This window comes from Xenopus laevis, chromosome 8S (assembly GCF_017654675.1).
Source record: "Xenopus laevis strain J_2021 chromosome 8S, Xenopus_laevis_v10.1, whole genome shotgun sequence".
NCBI lineage: Eukaryota > Metazoa > Chordata > Amphibia > Anura > Pipidae > Xenopus > Xenopus laevis.
The window spans coordinates 94487434-94508456 of record NC_054386.1 but is presented as its reverse complement, the minus strand read 5'-3'; the positions used below and the strand labels follow the sequence as shown (position 1 = coordinate 94508456).

The following is a 21023-nucleotide window of genomic DNA, read 5'->3' as shown; positions in this document are numbered from 1 at the left end:
CGTTCGATCGAACTATCTGCTCTAAATCCTTCGACTTCGAAGTCGAAGGATTTTAATTCCTAGTCGAATATCGAGGGTTAATTAACCCTCGATATTCGACCCTTAGTGAATCGGCCCCTTAATTTAATTTAAACGAGACATTTAACACAAATAATGAGACTATCAATACATGCATAGATTTGATCATTCTTTTTGTTGATTGAATTTGGCTGAAGAAAAATGACGAAGAACATTCAATCTCTTTGAGATTTTAAGAACCTGGCTCAGAAAATATCTTTGTTTGCCCATATCAACCATATATTGTCATGTGTCAGCATTTAGAAGCATATTAAGTGCTTTAAGTTGGTAATCCTGAGATAACTTGCTGGTTGTGTGCATAGCAATAGCACGGATTGAAACACATATTTTAATTTAGGGTTTGTTTGGTCTTGTTGGTCTGTTATTCAAGGAAATAGCAATAAAACTATAGTGTCCATTAAACAAATCATAATACAGTACCTCACAGAAGGTTGTTGGATACATTTGTGAATATTGGCCTGAAACACAGTATTTGTTTATATAAACAAGCTGCTGTGTAGCCATGGGGGCAGCCATTCAAGAAAAGGATACACAATAAATATCAGATAAGTACTACTATAGTTTATATAAACAAGCTGCTGTGTAGCCATGAGGGCAGCCATTCAAGCACAGGATACACAGTAGATAACAGATAAGTACTACTATAGTTTATATAAACAAACTGCTGTGTAGCCATGGGGGCAGCCATTCAAGCACATGCTACAGATAGATAACAGATAAGTACTACTATAGTTTATATAAACAAGCTGCTGTGTAGCCATGGGGGCAGCCATTCAAGCACAGGATACACAGTAGATAACAGATAAGTACTACTATAGTTTATATAAACAAACTGCTGTGTAGCCATGGGGGCAGCCATTCAAGCACAGGATACACAGTAGATAACAGATAAGTACTACTACTGTTTATATAAATAAGCTGCTGTGTAGCCATGGGGGCAGCCATTCAAGAACAAGATACACAGTAGATAACAGATAAGTACTACTATAGTTTATATAAACAAACTGCTGTGTAGCCATGGGGGCAGCCATTCAAGCACAGGATACACAGTAGATAACAGATAAGTACTACTATAGTTTATATAAACAAGTTGCTGTTTAGCCATGGGGGCAGCCATTCAAGCACAGGATACACAGTAGATAACAGATAAGTACTACTATAGTTTATATAAACAAACTGCTGTGTAGCCATGGGGGCAGCCATTCAAGCACAGGATACACAGTAGATAACAGATAAGTACTACTATAGTTTATATAAACAAGCTGCTGTGTAGCCATGGGGGCAGCCATTCAAGCACAGGATACACAGTAGATAACAGATAAGTACTACTATAGTTTATATAAACAAGCTGCTGTGTAGCCATGGGGGCAACCATTCAAGCACAGGATACACAGTAGATAACAGATAAGTACTACTATAGTTTATTTAAACAAGTTGCTGTTTAGCCATGGGGGCAGCCATTCAAGTACAGGATACACAGTAGATAACAGATAAGTACTACTATTTCAACCTTAACTGAGAAGGATTTGGGGATTTTTATTGATAACAACTAGTCAGTCCATTGGAAAATATATTACTGTAGTCTTTTTATAGGTAGGTTTCTGGTAAGGTCTCACCTTGAGTATACAGTGGAGGTTTGGGCTACAGTCCTTAAGATGGATATATATATATATATATATATATATATATATATATATATATATATATATATATATATATATATATATATATATATATATATATATATATATATATATATATATATATTAAGTAAGGAAAAGGATTCTCTAAGAAACTCACAAGGGAGATGATTTATTAAAATTCATATTTTGTTCACAATTCAAACTTTTTAGCTCTAAAAATGTTGCATGTGAAGAATGGTTTTAAAACATGACATTTTTCAAATGTTTAAGCATAAAAATGACAGAAAACTATAATGCAAGTATGCCATCGGATCTAAAAGCTCATGTCTTATTCGCTTTGTTTGACGTTCATATTCTTTTTGGAGAAAGTAGATTTGTGCTTTTTTAAAAATGTTCATGAAATACTTTAATAAACAGACAAATCTAGGTAAGACGTAACGTTAAGCTGACATAATATACACCAGTGCATTTTTTGTAACATGTTAAAAGAGTATTGTACACTCTTTTCCCCCTTAAAATCCAAGCTCAGCTCAGGCTGTGAAACATTAAACGGATATAAATAGCTGAACTAACAATATAGTATTTAACGGCAATATCCAACAGAGTTATTGCCTCGTTCAATTGAATTAAAAATTTGAATTTGTACAAGGAGGAGGAGGGGGGTCTGGCTGGACTTTATTCTTTATTCTCACAGGCACAGAAGCATTTTCATGCCTTTATTATGATCTACTTTTTAAAAAAAACATATACAAATTGTAAATTTATTAAACAAAGCCATCATTTACATTTGATTGACCTCCAAGGTGTAGGGGTTTACTTGCTGTTGTAAAGTTAAACCCGGTTAGTTAATATGCTCGCTCCAAAGCTAAGAACAGAGTGGGTTAAAGCAAAACTTTGCTAAAATTCACTTGTGACTCAAAAGTAATAACCAACACAATCATTTCCTATTAAAAAGCCACTTTCCTATAGTGGCCTCCTCTATAATTCTCCCATTGATTTCCTTGAAGGGGCAGAAATAACTCTTCAAATTAAACAATTGTTGGACAAATTAAATTCTGAAAGCACTCGAAGGGAAGTGCCATTAATCGATGCCAACGTCTCGCTGCTTAATACACAAACGAATTCAAAGAAAAGAGGTTTTGTTCTCTTGATTAGCATTGAAACGGGACACGGAGCTGAAGGAAATTGATTAGGTCGCGCGTTGATAGTTGTTGCGTTGGATCTAATTAGAAAGAGCAAAGGATGGACAAGCCCAGATCTGATAGGATATTGTTTTGGTTGGATAATCCACATGATCCCCTTTATCAAGTCAAAAAATGAAGGGAGGTGGTTGGGGGAACTTTGAACAGCAGATTATTGATTTGAACTCTCAAACTTTTCAGATTTAACAAATTATTTTCTGTACTTGAACCTCGAATGCCAAATAAACTGGCAATTTTTTAGAATTTACTGGCAATTGGCAATTTTTTAGAATTTTTTCATCAGGTGACAGAGCACACGGTACTCTCAAGCAGTGACCCTTCAAGATTCCCCAGTTCCATATTAATGAGCCTCTTGGTAGTGTATAATATATAATAATACTTACAGAGAAGCTTCATGTTTAAATATGGATAGGTGGACTTATCCTAAGCAAGTTTCAAATGGTCTTTGTTTCTTTATGGCTTTCAAATCATCACTATGAAGATTTTCATTCATCCAGGTCATGGTATATCTATAATAAGTAATTCTAAAACAACTGGACTTGCTGAGTAATCATTGAAGACGTTTCAATACTCATCCGAGCAGCTTCTTCACTTCAACGGTGTGGAATCTACACCTCTGTGAGTTTCGGATGTCACCTCTCTGAAGAGTTACACTGTGCCATTGTGATTGGATTAGTGGAAGAGTTTATATGCCGAGGACTTCCCACACCAGTCAGTTGTACTGAAGAAGCTGCTCGGATGAGTAGTGAAACGTCTTCATTGATTACTCAGCAAGTCCAGTTGTTTTAGAATTACTTATATTAGATATTAGCCTTCCTATTCCCTCTCTTTCCAGCCAGAACTGAAAATGGCATCTGGTGGTTGGGGTGGTTGGGAGGCTTCAGTTTTATAGTTACTTTTATTCAGGCCCTTTACTTTTTATCTTCCATTCGTTCTTACAAACTGCTCCATGGTTGCTAAGATAATTAAACCCATGCAAATATCATATTACAATTCTACGCCTACAAAACAAAACATATGAATAATTAAAAGGATAGAACATGAAGACCAGTTGAACATTATCTTTTAAAGTGCACAGGGTTGGACTGGGCCGACGGGACACTGGGAAAAAATCCGGTGGTAGAGACCTTCTCGGGTCCAACCAGGACCCACTTAGCTTAAGCTGTACCTGGTCCCATAGACCCTCCGTTTGATGCCCGATGATTTTCTCCCTGGAAGTGAGGTCACGCTATCACTTTTTTACATAGGGAGCATCTTTTTTTTAGTTTATCCTAGAATAGTCCACCCCTCTGCACCGGATCGGGTACCCTCAGGCCACCTGCACAGTGGGCACAAAAAGTAAAATCTAGCCGAGGCCCGTTCACATTGTGGGTATTCAACAAGTACCTGACCCGATGTAGGACTCTACCCGGTGGGCCCGTGCTTTCATGGGCCACTTGGCCCAGACCTGCTCCCTGCCAAATCCAGTGTTCCTGTCCCGACCGCAATAAATCAGGTGCAAGCACGGCCGAACTACAAATGGACACACACTCCAAAGCTTAATGTTGAAATACAGTAGAACAGGAACCTCCTTATTACCAAACTGAAACTGCCTAAGCATTTGTTGTTCACTGGAAACCTTAAGCATCTTTTAGTCTTCATAAACTCACTTATTTTGGTCTAGTCATGGAGATAATTTAAGGTATAAGGCTTGACCCTGGTCTTCTAACCCACAGCAACCAATCAGAATTCACTGAATTGCTTTTTGAAAGAAAACACATGATTGGTCGCTATGGGTTACTAGGCCTGGAGCAAACATTATCTAATACTTTCTTGACCTTTTCTAACCGCAGAAATTGTTCTAGTTTGATAGACACTTGGTTCTCTATTCTGTATGTTGGTCAGTCAGTAATTCTTACTTAAAGGGTTTTTGTGTCTGTTCTCCGTGTACATTGTGGCCTGGGGACCTGGGATGATATCAGATTAACCTTCAATTGCCTTCCTGACAATACAACCTTCTTTTGTAGCTCCTGAGAAAGGTTTTCTATTTTGATATGATATAGAAGGAACCATCTCAATCTGTTCATTTCGTATATTTCTAACTTAAAAGAAATCCCAGAACAAAAAAACATGAAAGCAAAGAAAAGTGGGTGAGGGATAATGACAGGGGTCATACTTCTATCTTCAATTTATTTTGCTTTGAGGGGAGGCAGGAGGATGATTGAACAGCTTAGAGGAGAGTGACCAAGAGCTGAGGTGCATATAGAGCCATGAACCTCAGTTATTTGGAAATCTCCAAATTATATCTCCTATAGACTTATATTAATCAAATAATTTAGATAAATATACAGTGAAACCTTAATTTTACATCCCCTGATTTTAAGTTTTGCCTAATTTTTTGGCCATTTTACATTATTGTTTTGTGGTCGCACCAATATATTATGCATAATACGTTTCCCTGATTTTACATTTACCTGGACTTTACACCATTTTTCTGGTCCCTTGAAAAACGTAAAATGGGGGTTCTACTGTATTTCCTATTTCCTCTGTAATAATAAAACAGTATCTAGTATCAGATCCTAACTCAGATATAATTAATCCTATTGGGTTTATTTAATGTTTAAATGATTTTTTAGTAGACTTAAAGGGATACTGTCATGGGAAAAAATGTTTTTTTCAAAATTAATTAGTTAATAGTGCTGCTCCAGCAGAATTCTGCACTGAAATCAATTTCTCAAAAGAGCAAACAGATTTTTTTATATTCAATTTTGAAATCTCACATGGGGCTAGACATATTGTCAATTTCCCAGCTGCCCCAAGTCATGTGACTTGTGCTCTGATAAACTTCAATCACTCTTTACTGCTGTACTGCAAGTTGGAGTGATATCACCCCCTCTCTTTCCCCCCCCAGCAGCCAAACAAAAGAACAATGGGAAGGTAACCAGATAGCAGCTCCCTAACACAAGATAACAGCTGCCTGGTAGATCTAAGAACAACACTCAATAGTAAAAACCCATGTCTCACTGAGACACATTCAGTTACATTGAGAAGGAAAAACAGCAGCCTGCCAGAAAGCATTTCTCTCCTAAAGTGCAGGCACAAGTCACATGACCAGGGGCAGCTGGGAAATTGACAAAATGTCTAGCCCCATGTCAGATTTCAAAATTGAATATAAAAATATCTGCTCTTTTGAGAAATGGATTTCAGTACAGAATTCTGCTGGAGCAGCACTATTAACTGATTCATTTTGAAATTTTTTTTTTTTTCCCATGACAGTATCCCTTTAAGCTGTGGAGATCCAAATTTCTCAGAGGAACCCTTATCTGGAAACCACAGGGCCCTGAGCAGTCTGAATAACAGGTCCCATACCAAGACAGGTACAATTCTGTTGTAAGGAATAATTTTACCATTGTAGGTTTGACCGTTTAGAGTGTTACTACACTTAAAAGATTTATTCCATTATTGATACTGTGTAAGACACGCCGGGAGATTGCCTCGATCTCTTACTTCCCGCACGTCTCTCCAAGATTGCTTCTGCGCAGGTGCGCACTTCCAGGACATCAGGTCCCCCATTCTGCTGCACAAACAAGATTCTGAGATTATATTTAATTCATATTTAATTCATATACAATTTCAATAAATATTGGCAAAACAGGTCAACTGGGGGCTTGAAAAATAATTTGCTGTGGGGCCTAGTAATATCTAGTTATGTCACTGAAGATGGAGGCACCTCCAGGGTTCCTTTGCATTAAAGGCGCACTTGCTTGTGGAACAGGATGGAGGACATGCACATCATCCACCAAGTGCAACTATAGGGAAGTGCAAGGAGGCTCTTTGGGTGCAGAACTCAATTCACACAATTATGGCATCCATTTTTTCACAACTGCGGTTGTAAATGGGCCTGCGCAAGGAGTGATAAAGGGGTGTGGCCTAGCATTCCAGAGTCCACAACCTAATGTAATCTGGGTATGTACTGGTCTTAAAGGAACAGTAACACCAAAAAATGAACGTGTTTTTAAGTAATGAAAATATAATGTCCAGTTGCCCTGCACTATACAACTGGTGGGTTTGCTTCAGAAACTCTACTGTTTTTTATATGAACAAGCTGCTGTGTAGCCATGGGGGCAGCCATTCAAAGCTGAAAAAGGAGAAAAGGCACAGGATACACAGCAGATAGGACATAAGCTCTGTAGTATATAATGTGATTCATCGGAACTTATCTGTTATCTACTGTGTCTCCCGTGCTTGAATGGCTGCCCCCATGGCTACACAGCAGCTTGTTTATATAAACTATAGTAGTACTTATCTGTTATCTACTGTGTATCCTGTGCTTGAATGGCTGCCCCCATGGCTACACAGCAGCTTGTTTATATAAACTATAGTAGTACTTATCTGTTATCTACTGTGTATCCTGTGCTTGAATGGCTGCCCCCATGGCTACACAGCAGCTTGTTTATATAAACTATAGTAGTACTTATCTGTTATCTACTGTGTCTCCCGTGCTTGAATGGCTGCCCCCATGGCTACACAGCAGCTTGTTTATATAAACTATAGTAGTACTTATCTGTTATCTACTGTGTATCCTATGCTTGAATGGCTGTCCCCATGGCTACACAGCAGCTTGTTTATATAAACTATAATAGTACTTATCTGTTATCTACTGTGTATCCTGTGCTTGAATGGCTGCCCCCATGGCTACACAGCAGCTTGTTTATATAAACTATAGTAGTACTTATCTGTTATCCACTGTGTATCCTGTGCTTGAATGGCTACCCCCATGGCTACACAGCAGCTTGTTTATATAAACTATAGTAGTACTTATCTGTTATCTACTGTGTATCCTGTGCTTGAATGGCTGCCCCCATGGCTACACAGCAGCTTGTTTATATAAACTATAGCAGTACTTATCTGTTATCTACTGTGTATCCTGTGCTTGAATGGCTGCCCCCATGGCTACACAGCAGCTTGTTTATATAAACTATAGCAGTACTTATCTGTTATCTACTGTGTATCCTGTGCTTGAATGGCTGCCCCCATGGCTACACAGCAGCTTGTTTATATAAACTATAGTAGTACTTATCTATTATCTACTGTGTATCCTGTGCTTGAATGGCTGCCCCCATGGCTACACAGCAGCTTGTTTATATAAACTATAGTAGTACTTATCTGTTATCTACTGTGTATCCTGTGCTTGAATGGCTGCCCCCATGGCTACACAGCAGCTTGTTTATATAAACTATAGTAGTACTTATCTATTATCTACTGTGTATCCTGTGCTTGAATGGCTGCCCCCATGGCTACACAGCAGCTTGTTTATATAAACTATAGTAGTACTTATCTGTTATCTACTGTGTATCCTGTGCTTGAATGGCTGCCCCCATGGCTACACAGCAGCTTGTTTATATAATCTATAGTAGTGCTTCTAAAGCAAACACACCAATTCTTTTAGGGCACGGCAACAAGACATTATATTTTCCTTACTTTAAAACGCTAATTTTTTGGTGTTACTGTACCTTTAAGTCTAGTACATACCAAGATAACAGTTTGTTATATTGCCATTCCTTTAAAAAACTTTAATTTGTTGGTGTAATTGTTCCTTTATATGTAAACTTGCCATACCAGGGACAATTTCTATGTTTTGTAACATGCCACTTATTTAAAACACAGAACTGGAACAGGAAGATTTGAGCGACTGGTGAGGAATATTCTATAAGACTGAAAGTTTCCCTACTGTTCTTTTGTTTTGGTGTTAAAAAAAAAAACCTTAAAATCAATGGTTATTGTAATTAACATAAGCATTGGTTAAAATGCCATTAAACTGTGTGTAATAGCTGGACTCCATAACCCATTGCTGTAAACATCATCTAAGGTTCTCGCTGTGCATAAGATCTTTGAATTCACAAACATTCATCTAGACCACGCTGCTTTGTGACACGTAAAACGACCCTTTCTGTTATTGTGACACACTAATGCAATTTCTCTAATCCCTTTCATGACAATCACATTATCTCCTCATTAAAAATGCATCTTTTTATTTCAGATCCAGCAGCAGAGCTTCAATTTAATTGTTCAGAACACAATATCCAGCAAAAGATCTGATAGAGGCGAACGCAACTTTGGATAAATCCCCATGAAATCCTCACATTTCTAAATGTCAACAGAAAGAGCTCTAATTGTACGTTTTTAAGTTTAATAATAACAAAATGTTATTTGCAGCACTGTTATTTAAAATGGTCCGTTTTATTCACATTTATCCTACAATACTGACCCCATTCATCTTACGAAAGAGCTCTAATATAGGGTTGGTAAGAGCATTAGTGGTAAAAACACAGGGGGTTATTTATCAAGGTCCGAATTTATCTCAGTATTTCTAAGGGTAAGGACACACGAGGAGATTCAGGGAGATTTTGTCGCCTGGCTACTAATCTCCTTGTCTTTTGAGCAACTATCTCCCTGAACTGCCTCAGCGTTTTTCCCCAAAGGCTACAATGAAAAGTTGCCTGCGCTAATGCACACAGGGCGATGCGTTTTCAATAGTTGCCCAAAGTTGCCTCAGTGATGCAATTTCAGGCAACTATTGAAAACGCATCGCCCTGTGTGCATTAGCGCAGGCAACTTTTCATTGTAGCCTATGGGGAAAAACGCGGAGGCAGTTCAGGGAGATAGTTGCTCAAAAGACAAGGAGATTAGTAGCCAGGCGACAAAATCTCCCTGAATCTCCTCGTGTGTCCTTACCCTAATATCCAACTCCGAGCAACTCCGAATTCCCAAATGAACCTTATTTATGGTCCATTCCCCAAAGCCTGCAAAAATAGGGCTGGGCAAAACTCAGAAAACTTCAGAAAGCTCCAAAGTTTTGCCCGGCCCTATTTTTTGTTCGGAGTTTTTGATCAGGGTTTTTGTTCAGAGTTTTTGTTCGGAGTTTTCAGCAAAAACTACGATTGAGTTTTCTGAGGAGTTTTTGCTCCAAAACCCCGAAATCAATTCGATATCGATGTGGACATCATCGCAGACACTTGGACCTTCCCCATTGACTTATACAGGTCCTTGAGAGATTTTAGATGCCGAGGTTTGAGATTTGGAGTTTTTAGACCATCAGACTTTAATAATTCTTGAAAAATTCATATTAGTTTTTTTTTGCTCCGAAAACTAAGAATTAGGTTCAGATATTGGAAGCTTGATAAATAACCACCTTAACATCACTTAATAAGGTGATATTTCAATTATCCTCACCATGTTTTTATAAATGTTGGGGAATAACATATAATTAAAGGCAATTAGGCTTAGGGCAATCAAGACATTTTGTACCACCACAGTTTTATCTTACTTGCAACATGGCTCTGTAGCTCCCAAAATGGGATGGGACTGAACTGTTAATGGTCGATACCTTCTGAAAACTGTCTACCAATGGTAAGTAAGTAGGGAAGAGGGGCAAACTGCTCAATTCTACATTTAGAGATATATTTATTAAAAGGTTAAGACTGAAGGGGTCTGGACTTGGATGCAAATGCTAGAGCACTAAGGGACAAAAAAAAAAAAGTAGAATCCTTAGCGCATGTAGGTTTACATTATGCCCTGCAATGGTCTGCAATTGACTTGCCTATTTCTTTTGAACTATCCCATTATCAGAACCCTACTACACTACCTCTGCCATCACAAATGGTCCCAACGGTTATACCAATATACAGAAATGTAAACTCAATTGACCTTCTAGACTTTCCATGTCCTTTAAACCTTCCATTTGCTCCATCTCTGCCTTCTATTGTCCTGGCGTACTATAACATATCGCATTATAAAATAGCACATTCACTGTAACTCTAGCCCAGTGATCCCCAACCATTGGCTTGCAAAGAACATGTTGCTCAACAACGGTCCAACCCCCTTGGATATTGTTTCCAGTGGCCTCAAAGCAAGTGCTTAATTTGGAATTCATGGTTTGGAGGCAAGTTTTGGTTGCATTAAAGCCGCCTGAGCCTCTCATAGACTCGGGGTCAGAACAGGGCCGGCGGGACACCGGGAAAAACCCGGAGGGCCTTGGCCCCCGCAGGCCAAGGCCCACTCCCCTAATCTGCCGAGCCCCAAGAAAAAAGTGTGCAGTGCAGAACACATCCAGCGTTCATGTCGGTGTTCATGTATGTGCGTCGGCGTTCGCGCACGACGGTGTTCATGCATGCGCTGGGGGCCTAGAAGTGTGGAACCCCATGGGCCCCCCATGCTCCAGTCCGACCCTGAGTAGAGTGACAGTCCACATAGGGTCTACCAAATGTCCAATCACAGAGCCTATTTGGCCTCAAAATTATTGGGACGCCCATTGACTTAAATGCATTTGGTATTTGCAAAATAGGTGCAAAATAGGCGAAATTTGACGTGCGTCAAAATAATTTTGACGTCCATTAACTTTAATGCATTTTGCTAATTTTTCTGGACAAATTCGGCCATCACTACTGAACATAGCCAGACCCTGGACATAAGTACAAAGGGGAGTTATTTAGTACCCCTTAGTCCTCTTGGACTTCAAAGGTAAAAATTAAATGAAAAGGTCTTCTTCTTTCCATTACTCAGCTACTGTCTATGTTCTACACTGCTGTTACCCACAGTTCACCAGGCCATGGTACCCTGCTGGTTCCTGTTAGAGATTATCAGAGAAAGAGAAAAGTTTGGTTGGTAATAAGAAAAGAATGTCCTAAGAAGAAGAAACAATGGCTGCATAGCACAAGGCAGAATCTGTAAGTAACAATTAGAAATAGCCCTTCATATAAGCCCTTCAAAAATGTTGTCATTAACATCAATGCCTTAATATTTTCCAGTTTTTCTCTTTCTATTGCTTAAATGAAAAATAATTATGATGTGTTGAAAAGTAAATAAGATTTCATTGCCGATTTTATTATGAAAAATAATTACAAGCTGCCGATGAAATAATCACCTAACAACCATATTCGTTGTGTCTAACCAAGCGCTCGGAAGGCTTATTCAGTCCCAGCTGTAAGTAACCCCTGACGATAAGGCTGTTTGTAAGTTTAGGAATATACAGGGGGATTGTTCATTCACAATCCTTATATTTTGATGCTTTGTTTGGCTAATGATGGCAGTATAATAGTTTAAAAGAGGATAATGAGAAAAAAAAACAATCATTACCAAGCAACGTTAGAATTAAACGGATCAGGAGAAATTACCACTGCACTCATTTAGCACCGGGTACAAATGAAAGCAAAATACTCTATAGAGGAGGGATACTTGGTTACTTATAACATTGACAGGTTATTATTATACTCTGGATTGTTCTATAGGTCTATACCAGGTATATATAGAGCCCTTTGAATTTAAAACACCAACTGCTACTGTTTTGTGAGATATACTTTGTTCCAGAGAGTCGGCATGGAATAGATCAGATGGAATCAGTGAGAGGAAGGAGAGACAAGAGCCAGAGGGAGACATAAATAAAGAAGGAAGGAAGGCGACTTGATAAAGGACAGCCTGGGAATAGAGCGTCTAAGAAAGAAGAAGGTCCGACCTTGTACCTGTGATAAGAATTTGCAGTAGAAAGCAGCCGGGGATTAAGTGATTGTCTGGAATCTGTTGCTACACAATTCTTATCCTGTTCCATTCCATTATTATTTTAATTTCCTTAAAAACCCAGACAAGGAGAGAGAAAGCCACAAAGCTTTAGCATTCTGCTTTCAGGTAGCTGTGGACAGATTGTACAATATCTGTAATCACAGGGTATGCGTTGCTGAAAAAAATGGCTGCTCCCCACTACCTGAACTAGTGGTCTGTCATTACGAGCCTCCCTTATGCGGCAAACAAAAAACAAATTGCACATAAGTAGACTGCAAACCAAGGTGAATTAGTGAAAGGAACTCTTTTGCATCACAATGGAGACCCACAAAGATATAAAGCTGTTGACTATATTGTATGTTTTTCCGGCAAGTTACAGCGGACTATAATAACAACATTATTCATATTGAAAACTGGCAGATAATCAAAACAAAGTTGTACATGTCAGCCATTTGTAGAGGTTCCTCACTTCATTGTCTCACAGCCAATACAATGAAGTTTGAGAAAACCACTGGGGCTGACTTACTAACACGGGTGTTAAAAAGAAGCAACCGATGTAATATTTGTTTTCATTTTCTTATTTGTGGATGACGCTGGCCATATATAATTGCTTGACATTATTTTAGCAGTTTAGCACGTATGGATGTAAATCAGCCCCACTGTAAGTGCAATCTAAAACTTGAATCCAACCCAAAGTCTCTTATGTCTTAAAGAATGCAAGCTAACTGTATTTTAGTAGTGATGGGCGAATTTATTCGCCAGGCGCGAATTTGCAAAACGGCCGCAAAAATTCGCTGGTGAAAATTCACCTGCGTTTTATAAATTGGACGCCGGCATCCATTTTTTTGGACGCCGACGCATTTACGCCAAAAAACGGACGCCAGCGTTGTTTCGCGAATTTTTCGGCGAAATTCGCCCATCACTATATTTTAGAAAATAGGGGACCGTTATTGCATTCATTCATTAATACACAGTCTTTAAACAGTGATTTGAGCAAACTCATTGGCCATCTGCCCTTCTACAAGAAATAGAACGAATATCTACAGTACCTCCATCTCATTATAATTCTTTTTTCATTTTAGAACCCATGTGCTAATGAAAAGTGTGGAAGGTTTAAAACCAAATTCATTTGACCAGTGGCATGAACAAGTGGATCTAAGAAGAATTAAGAAGGAACTGTGGGTCTGCTTACATCCACATCTATCAATGACCAACCATGACTGTCTCATAATCCCAATAAAAGTTGAGAGCATCACTTTAAAGGAAACTATACCCCCCAAAAATGTAGGTCTCTATAAAAATATATTGCATGAAACAGTTCATATGTAAAACCCTGCTTCATGTAAATAAATAATTTTCATAATAATGTACTTTTTTTTAGTAGTATGTGCCATTGGGTAATTATAAATCGAAAATTGCCATTTTAAAAAATAAGGGCCGCCCCCTGGGATGGTACGATTCACTGTGCACACAAACATACCAAAGAAACCATACATGTTAGGTCACATGAGCCAATTAACAGACAGAGTTCTGTCTCTTGCTTCCACACTTCTTCCTGTTACAGTTAGAGCTGCAGTATTTCTGGTCAGGTGATCTCTTCCTGTTACAGTTAGAGCTGCAGTATTTCTGGTCAGCTGATCTCTGAGGCAGCACACAGACCATCACAAAATGGTGGTTCAAGGCAAGAGATGTAAAAGGGTAATATTTACTTACATATATATTCCAGTTTGGTAAGATTCTGCCACTTAATATGTAAACTATTTGTTGCTTAACTGTTCATTTTGGGGGTAAAGTTTTCCTTTAAGCTATGTGTTTATAGATTAAGCATGCTTTGTTTAACAACACATAACCAGCAAATTATTCAAGGTATGCCACCAGAAGCTGACCAGTTCTACAACTCCCAGTCGCTAGGATAAAAATCTCTAAATGGAGAAATACAGTATGTGAGCTGCATACAATAATCCACGTCCTCATCCTCTGCTGTCTATTTAAAGGGAACAAATGGAAGCTAAACTTTGCTTCTACACAGGGTATATTATTGTTTCAAGGACCATATAATTTCATGTAAACTGCCATGATTATGGAATGTAAAACAATGCAGTCAGGTTTTATGTGTCAGGTTGACCGGCTTCAAAAATTGTGACGAAGGTGCCCCTTTATAGAGAGGATATAAATATAATAAGTCATTTCTCAGTGATAATCTGTTTTACAAGCTTCACAAATACAGAAAAGAACATTCCATGCTTTAATACAGCATAAGGGGGATTATGTAAGAACCATGATTGGAACACTGCATATATTCTTTTCTCAGCATGCTGGAGGTTTATATGACATGTACGGAATGTACCAATTAGAAGTATACTGAATTAGCCATCAATGAATGGGGCAATTATCTTGTCTCTCTGTTATCACTGGCTGCAGGGAACCATGTAGATGTCAAAAACCGGCAACAAGAAGAACCATGTAGATAACAAAAAACGGTTATACCTGTAGGGCTCCCTGTGGGCCAAAGTGGGGAACTTTGTAAACTCAACTGGAAAGTGTTTGCCTTAAAGTGAAGGCATTGTATGAATGCAATTGTACATTATAAAATTTTGTTTACAAAGGAGAAGGGTACATTTTGCAGTATTTACCCCTTCAATAGATCCTTGTTTAAACATCATTTATGTAATCAAGTATCTTGTCATATTAGGTCTACTAATAGCAAACAACCTCATGCTGAGTTTCAAACATTGTATCAAACAAGTAAATGATTCCTGCTGATTGGTTGCTATGGTTAGTAGAACTGGTGGGATTTAATTAGTTTACCCCATTAACCATGTCATTATGATACTGAAGGGTTAAGCCTTTAATTATGGGGTGTACTACAATGAATTCATGATAGCATATTGCAAAAGTGAAAGAGAGGTTTTAACTCAAGCAGAGGGTCAAAAAGCCAAGATGGCAGCTTACATAAGGCACGGAAGCAAATCTTTAGCTCAGGGCTGTCCAACTGGAGGACAGCTATGGACTTCTAAGAGATTCGTATGGCCCCTACATTGATCAAGATCTCCACTGACGACTTTGGAGGGCAATATATTTTAACTAGAAAATGGCTGCTGAACATGTAATATAATTAGTAAAGGCCTACTATGTGGAACCAGGCAGATGTCGCTGCTTTAGTTTTAGTTTTAGATTTAAGTGATAAAAATCATTGTCTTACCATTGACGTCAAGCTTGTAGTGGGTGATGAAAGTCCCTAATGTGTTGGAGGCTTTACAGGTGTAGGTTCCACTGTCAGTTTTGTTGAGGTTGAAGAAAACCAAACTGTTTCCTTCAATGTTGGCTAACAGAGGGACCTCTCCATTTTCTCTCTCCCAGACATAGTTGTCAGGCCTGTAGAAACAGAAAAGAAATAGATCAATATCGTATTCTGCATTATCTGAGTTTTTGAGAAGATGTGAAAACATTTGGAGGCCTCAAGAACAGCCTGATGTTTAGGGAATATTGAGAGAGCAAAGACATTATTCTGTAACTGGGAACGGAAGCTTATCACCTATTTGGTAGGTTTGTTACGATGGACAAACTTTGTTTGGATGTACTGTAGTTATATACAGTACTTAAATGAACATTTATGAGAAGAATGTGAAGAATGGCCAGTTAATGGTGGAGGACATATACTCCAAGGAGAGATGTGGAAGCATAAACAATGAACAGCTAGTGCAACAGAAAGTGTTATAGAACTATAGGAGAATATAGAAAAAGAGTCATAAAAACCACAAGATAAAAATGATAGAAATAGCATTAATATCCAATGCAAACACAGCAATGGTTTTATAAGCAGCTAGAGAAACAGTTAGCTAAATAGCTAGAAGAAAAGCCAAGAGGAGGCTTAAAGACAAGATCAAGAAAAAAGAAGCTCTAGAAAAAAGATGGATAAGTAGAACCACTGAGAGAGGAAAGGAGGGAGAAGGCATGTTATAAAAACCAACGGGGATTGATACAGAGTATTGTGAACAGATACAGCAGAAGCAAGTAAAAGAACAGCAAGTTAAGGACCTACAAGACCTGTCAGAAGAACAGATGGGATAGAAATACAGCAACTGTAGAGGGAATACTTGAACACAATGTAAAGAAGATAGGCCAAAGGGGTAAAATACATGAGAGAGTTTTAAGAACTACAAACGCAAGAGGGATGTTGTTATAACACTGAGTAGTTACCGTATATAACACGAACCCAAAACTATTAAGAAACAGAATTAGGGAGGGACTACAAAAACGGGTAAGTGTTGAGTCAACTATACTGTATGTACGATTGTGCAGGAGTGAATTTGAATTACTATATCAAGTATTGGCAAAGGTTGGCTACTATACGACCAATTGCTACTGCTAAGAGTTAGCTATGGTATAATAAAGCTCTACAAATAGTAAGCAGGTACTGTATAGCTTGTTACAACTATGTATAGTTAAGAACAGCACTACTATAGCCAGGAGTTAGCTATTGTGTAGCCAATATCTATAGGCAGGGATAGCTCCTGTTTTTTAAAGTACTGTGAGTAGGGAAAAGCTTCTTAATAGAAAAGCATTACAGAATAAATATAGTTTTCACCTTCCAGAGCAGCCTAGCATTTCCTACAGTAAACAAATTGTCTTGACACTTATTGAGTTAGAATCCTAATCCAATGTTTTGTGAAAAGACAAGTGAAGTATGATTATGGAGACAGGTGGGTGGCTCGAGAAAGAAAGATGTGGGAAGGCAGTTAGGGAGTGTGTGGGAGAGGTAAGACAGAGAGCATGAGGAGTAAGGGACTATATAAAGAGAGACAGACACACAGCAGGATGCTGAATAACAATGACAAGAGCCACAAGAAAAGAGACAGAGGGAAAATAATGAACTAGAAAGTTGAACATTTGCAATTTTGTCTAAATCTCAAATGCAGAAGGCGATAATAACCGGCACAAAACAGAGGGGATTACACCACAAAGGCAGCTTTTAGTTGGAATTTAATTGTATCAGATGCAATAAATACAACACATATGCAGCAAAGAACACAAACAAACAGTAGCTTCTTGTTTATCTACAGATGGGGCTCAAGCTATTGGAATATAACTTTCTCCCAACTGTGTTTTTTCTTTGGGAGATGACAGTGAACCAAGGTCACAGCTACAAACAGCAAAGACACTACCGCTCAAGGGTGCAAATGAAATGGCACCATTTGTTTTGTTCACAACTTTAAGAGTGCTCTGGCCTTTGGTTGGTGCATTTGGAACAAGGTACAGAGTGCAGCTCAAGGAAGCAAGCACACTTTATTGCAGTCTTTTAAATGAGGGTTTGTGCAGGTAGATTCCCACAACAATACTATTTGCTCTGCAGGTAACACACCATAGGGGAAAGGTGCATTTTAAGCAAAAACATTGTGTTTTTATCCCTGAGGAAACACAGGGCCATATGCTGGTGATGGAGATAAGTCAGCAGATCATTAGACCACAAATCTGCTGGATGAAGTGCTGAAACCCTTTACATAGGGCCAATGCCCACCTATGTAGACCTCCTTCTCCATGCCCTGGGTTTAAGCAAATGAGCATTGAGCCTTGGAGGCTTATTTATTAAGGGTCAGATTTAAGGGGTTTTACAGGTTTTTGAAACCACGACTAAACTCACAAACTCTAAAACCACGATTGTCATTGAATTAATTGAAAGATCCGAATAAAAAAAATTTCAAAAGCGATGAACGATGTGTTAAGAATACGAATACCTCGAAAACCTTTTTTCAAACAATTTGTATGAAAATAAGTCCAAAAACTTCTAAAATTCTGACTGGATTCAAAATGGTCATCCCATGCTCCTCCCGTTGACTTCTACAGCACCTTGACAAGTTTTACATGGCTTTATTTATTAGTAAATGGAGGTCCTAGTGCATTTCATGCACTTCTACACCTGTACACAGTGTTCTGTGAATTGCATCACAAGGCGGCTAATGGAAGTTTTTTGGAGCACCTGCAAGTACATCTATGAATACAGTGCTGCCTGTATTTGGCTATGCTGTATTCATGAGGGAAAGGTAGGTGGAGGTATTTTTGACATGCATGGTTGACAACATGAGTAGATAGTTGGACAACCATGGGCTTAGCCAAATCAGGCTGATCTGATCATTTAGGCCCCAGACCAAAGATCAGATCACAGTGGATGTCTATGCAGGATTGTCTGTGCCAATGCAGCACCGAAAGGGCAGGGGATTTTTTTACATAATTAACATCTCATAAAAATTACAAAGACTTGATTCAGTCCCTGTTTGGAGGAACGAGTTTTGTTCAATTCCCACCATAGCCCATCACAGCATTACAGATATAGGAAAACATTGGAGCCATTTATCGAAAGGTCCAAGAATATTTAGCAAAGCAAATTCTACCTGGGCTCTCTAGGGTATCTAGAAGAATGAATATGCATTTCCCCATATGCCCCTAAAGGCTTTTAGTCTGAGGCCCTGAGAATGGGCTTGTGAACCACTAAAGTAGGGGAATATGTTAGCACTTTACAAAGACTGGTAACATTTCATACAATTTCCATATGGCACTTGTAAGAAATGTTGACACTCAAGGTTCTGGTGCTGTGAATGAGGATTGTGATCACTTGTGATCTCTATGAGTTCTCTGGGATTTGTCTCTATGTTATAAGTTGAGGATATAGCATTAAACACCTATGGAACCATGAATAGTTTCATAAAGTCAACCAAGTTTATAATTAGATTAAAACAACAAAACATTTCATAATAAATGTTTTCTGTTAAGAACCCCGATTTTTTTTTTGTCAAGTCTCAAAACTGTCTTAAGTTGTTGCATTAAATCTCTCCATTCAGTAAAGCCCACTAATCCTACCGATTACATCGTTTCAAGAGATTTTCTCTCCAGCTGCTTTGAAACATGTAACATTGTTTGTCCCTCATGCAGTTGACAAGTGTCTTACCTCCTAAGGTTTCCTGCCGATTGCAGCAAAAATCACTCTATTCAGACAGCCTATTATAGCATATTTTCATGTTTTCTCCATTCAGCTTCTTGTACAGGTATTGACTAGATGCTTTATATTAGTACAATGCTACCAGATGTTTAGAAACCAACCCCCCCCTAAATTCTATAAAAGGATTGGATTCATTTCATGGTACAGTACAATATAGTTTATTTGGGGTAAAGTACTTTCTGTGTAATGTTTTCATAACTTTTTGTGGAGAAAGGGAACAGAAAGAAAGGAGCTGAAGAAAAGATAATGGAAAGGAAGGAACTAAAGAAAATGGAAGGGAAGAGAAGGGACAGAAAGGAAGGAAGGAATATAAACAATATAGTTTATTTGGTTAAAGTACTTTCTGTGTAATGTTTTCATAACTTTTTGTGGAGAAAGGGAACAAAAAGAAAGGAGCAAAAGAAAAGATAATGGAAAGAAAGGAACTAAAGAAAAAGGAAGGGAAGAGAAGGGGCGGGAAGGAAGGAAGGAAGGGAGGGAGGGAATGGAAGGAATGAAAAAAAGGAAAGGAAGGAAGGATAGAGTATGGAAGGAAGGAGGGAAAGAAGGAAGAAATGAAAGAAGGACTAGAAGGAAAGGAAAAAAAGGAAGGAAAGAAGGAAGGAAGAAAGGAAGGAAGGAAGGAAGGAGGGAAGGAAGGAAAAGAAGAAAATGAAGGAAGGAAGGAAGGAAGGAAGGAGGGAGGGAAGGAAGGAAGGAAGGAAGGAAGGAAGGAAGGAAGGAAGGAAGGAAGGAAGGAAGGAAGGAAGGAAGGAAGGAAGGAAGGAAGGAAGGAAGGAAAGAAGGAAGGAAGGAAGGAAGGAAGGAAGGAAGGGGAAAAGAAGAAAGAAAGGAGAGAGAAGGAAAGGAGGGTCTGGAAGGAAGGAAGAGAAGAAAAGGAGAGAATGGAAGGAAGGAAGGAAGGAATGAGGGAAGGAAGGGGGAAAGAAGAAAGAAAGGAGAGAGAAGGAAAGGAAAAAAAGGAAGGAAAGAAGGAAGGAAGAAAGGAAGGAAGGAAGGAAGGAGGGAAGGAAGGAAAAGAAGAAAATGAAGGAAGGAAGGAAGGAAGGAAGGAAGGAGGGAGGGAAGGAAGGAAGGAAGGAAGGAAGGAAGGAAGGAAGGAAGGAAGGAAGGAAGGAAAGAAGGAAGGAAGGAAGGAAGGAAGGAAGGGGAAAAGAAGAAAGAAAGGAGAGAGAAGGAAAGGAGGGTCTGGAAGGAAGGAAGAGAAGAAAAGGAGAGAATGGAAGGAAGGAAGGAAGGAAGGAATGAGGGAAGGAAGGGGGAAAGAAGAAAGAAAGGAGAGAGAAGGAAAGGAGGGCCTGGAAGGAAGGAAGGAAGGAAGGAAGGAAGGAAGGAAGGAAGGAAGGAAGGAAGGAAGGAAGGAAGGAAGGAAGGAAGGAAGGGAAAGGAAGGATGGAGACATCTTCATACCAAAGGCAATGAAATGGACATTAAGATACCAGTAGGGGATCATTGCAGTTGTAAATGACCAACTATGCCTTAATATTCATTCTTAGCCAAAGTACTTCCCATTTGAACACGTGACACCCTTTTAGAATTCATAGGTTATATCAGTCAATCAAAGAATGTCTG

General features: G+C 38.8%; 1 protein-coding gene across 2 annotated transcripts in view; it reads right to left on the bottom strand.

Annotated features, from left to right (window-relative positions):
- cadm3.S (cell adhesion molecule 3 S homeolog) overlaps window positions 1–21023 on the bottom strand; it is a 224960-nt gene that overhangs the window by 16006 nt on the left and 187931 nt on the right. For both annotated transcript variants that reach the window (XM_041574425.1, XM_041574426.1), the window contains exon 7: window positions 15660–15832. In XM_041574425.1, the coding sequence (XP_041430359.1) occupies window positions 15660–15832 (173 nt within the window). The remainder of the gene's footprint in view (window positions 1–15659; window positions 15833–21023) is intronic.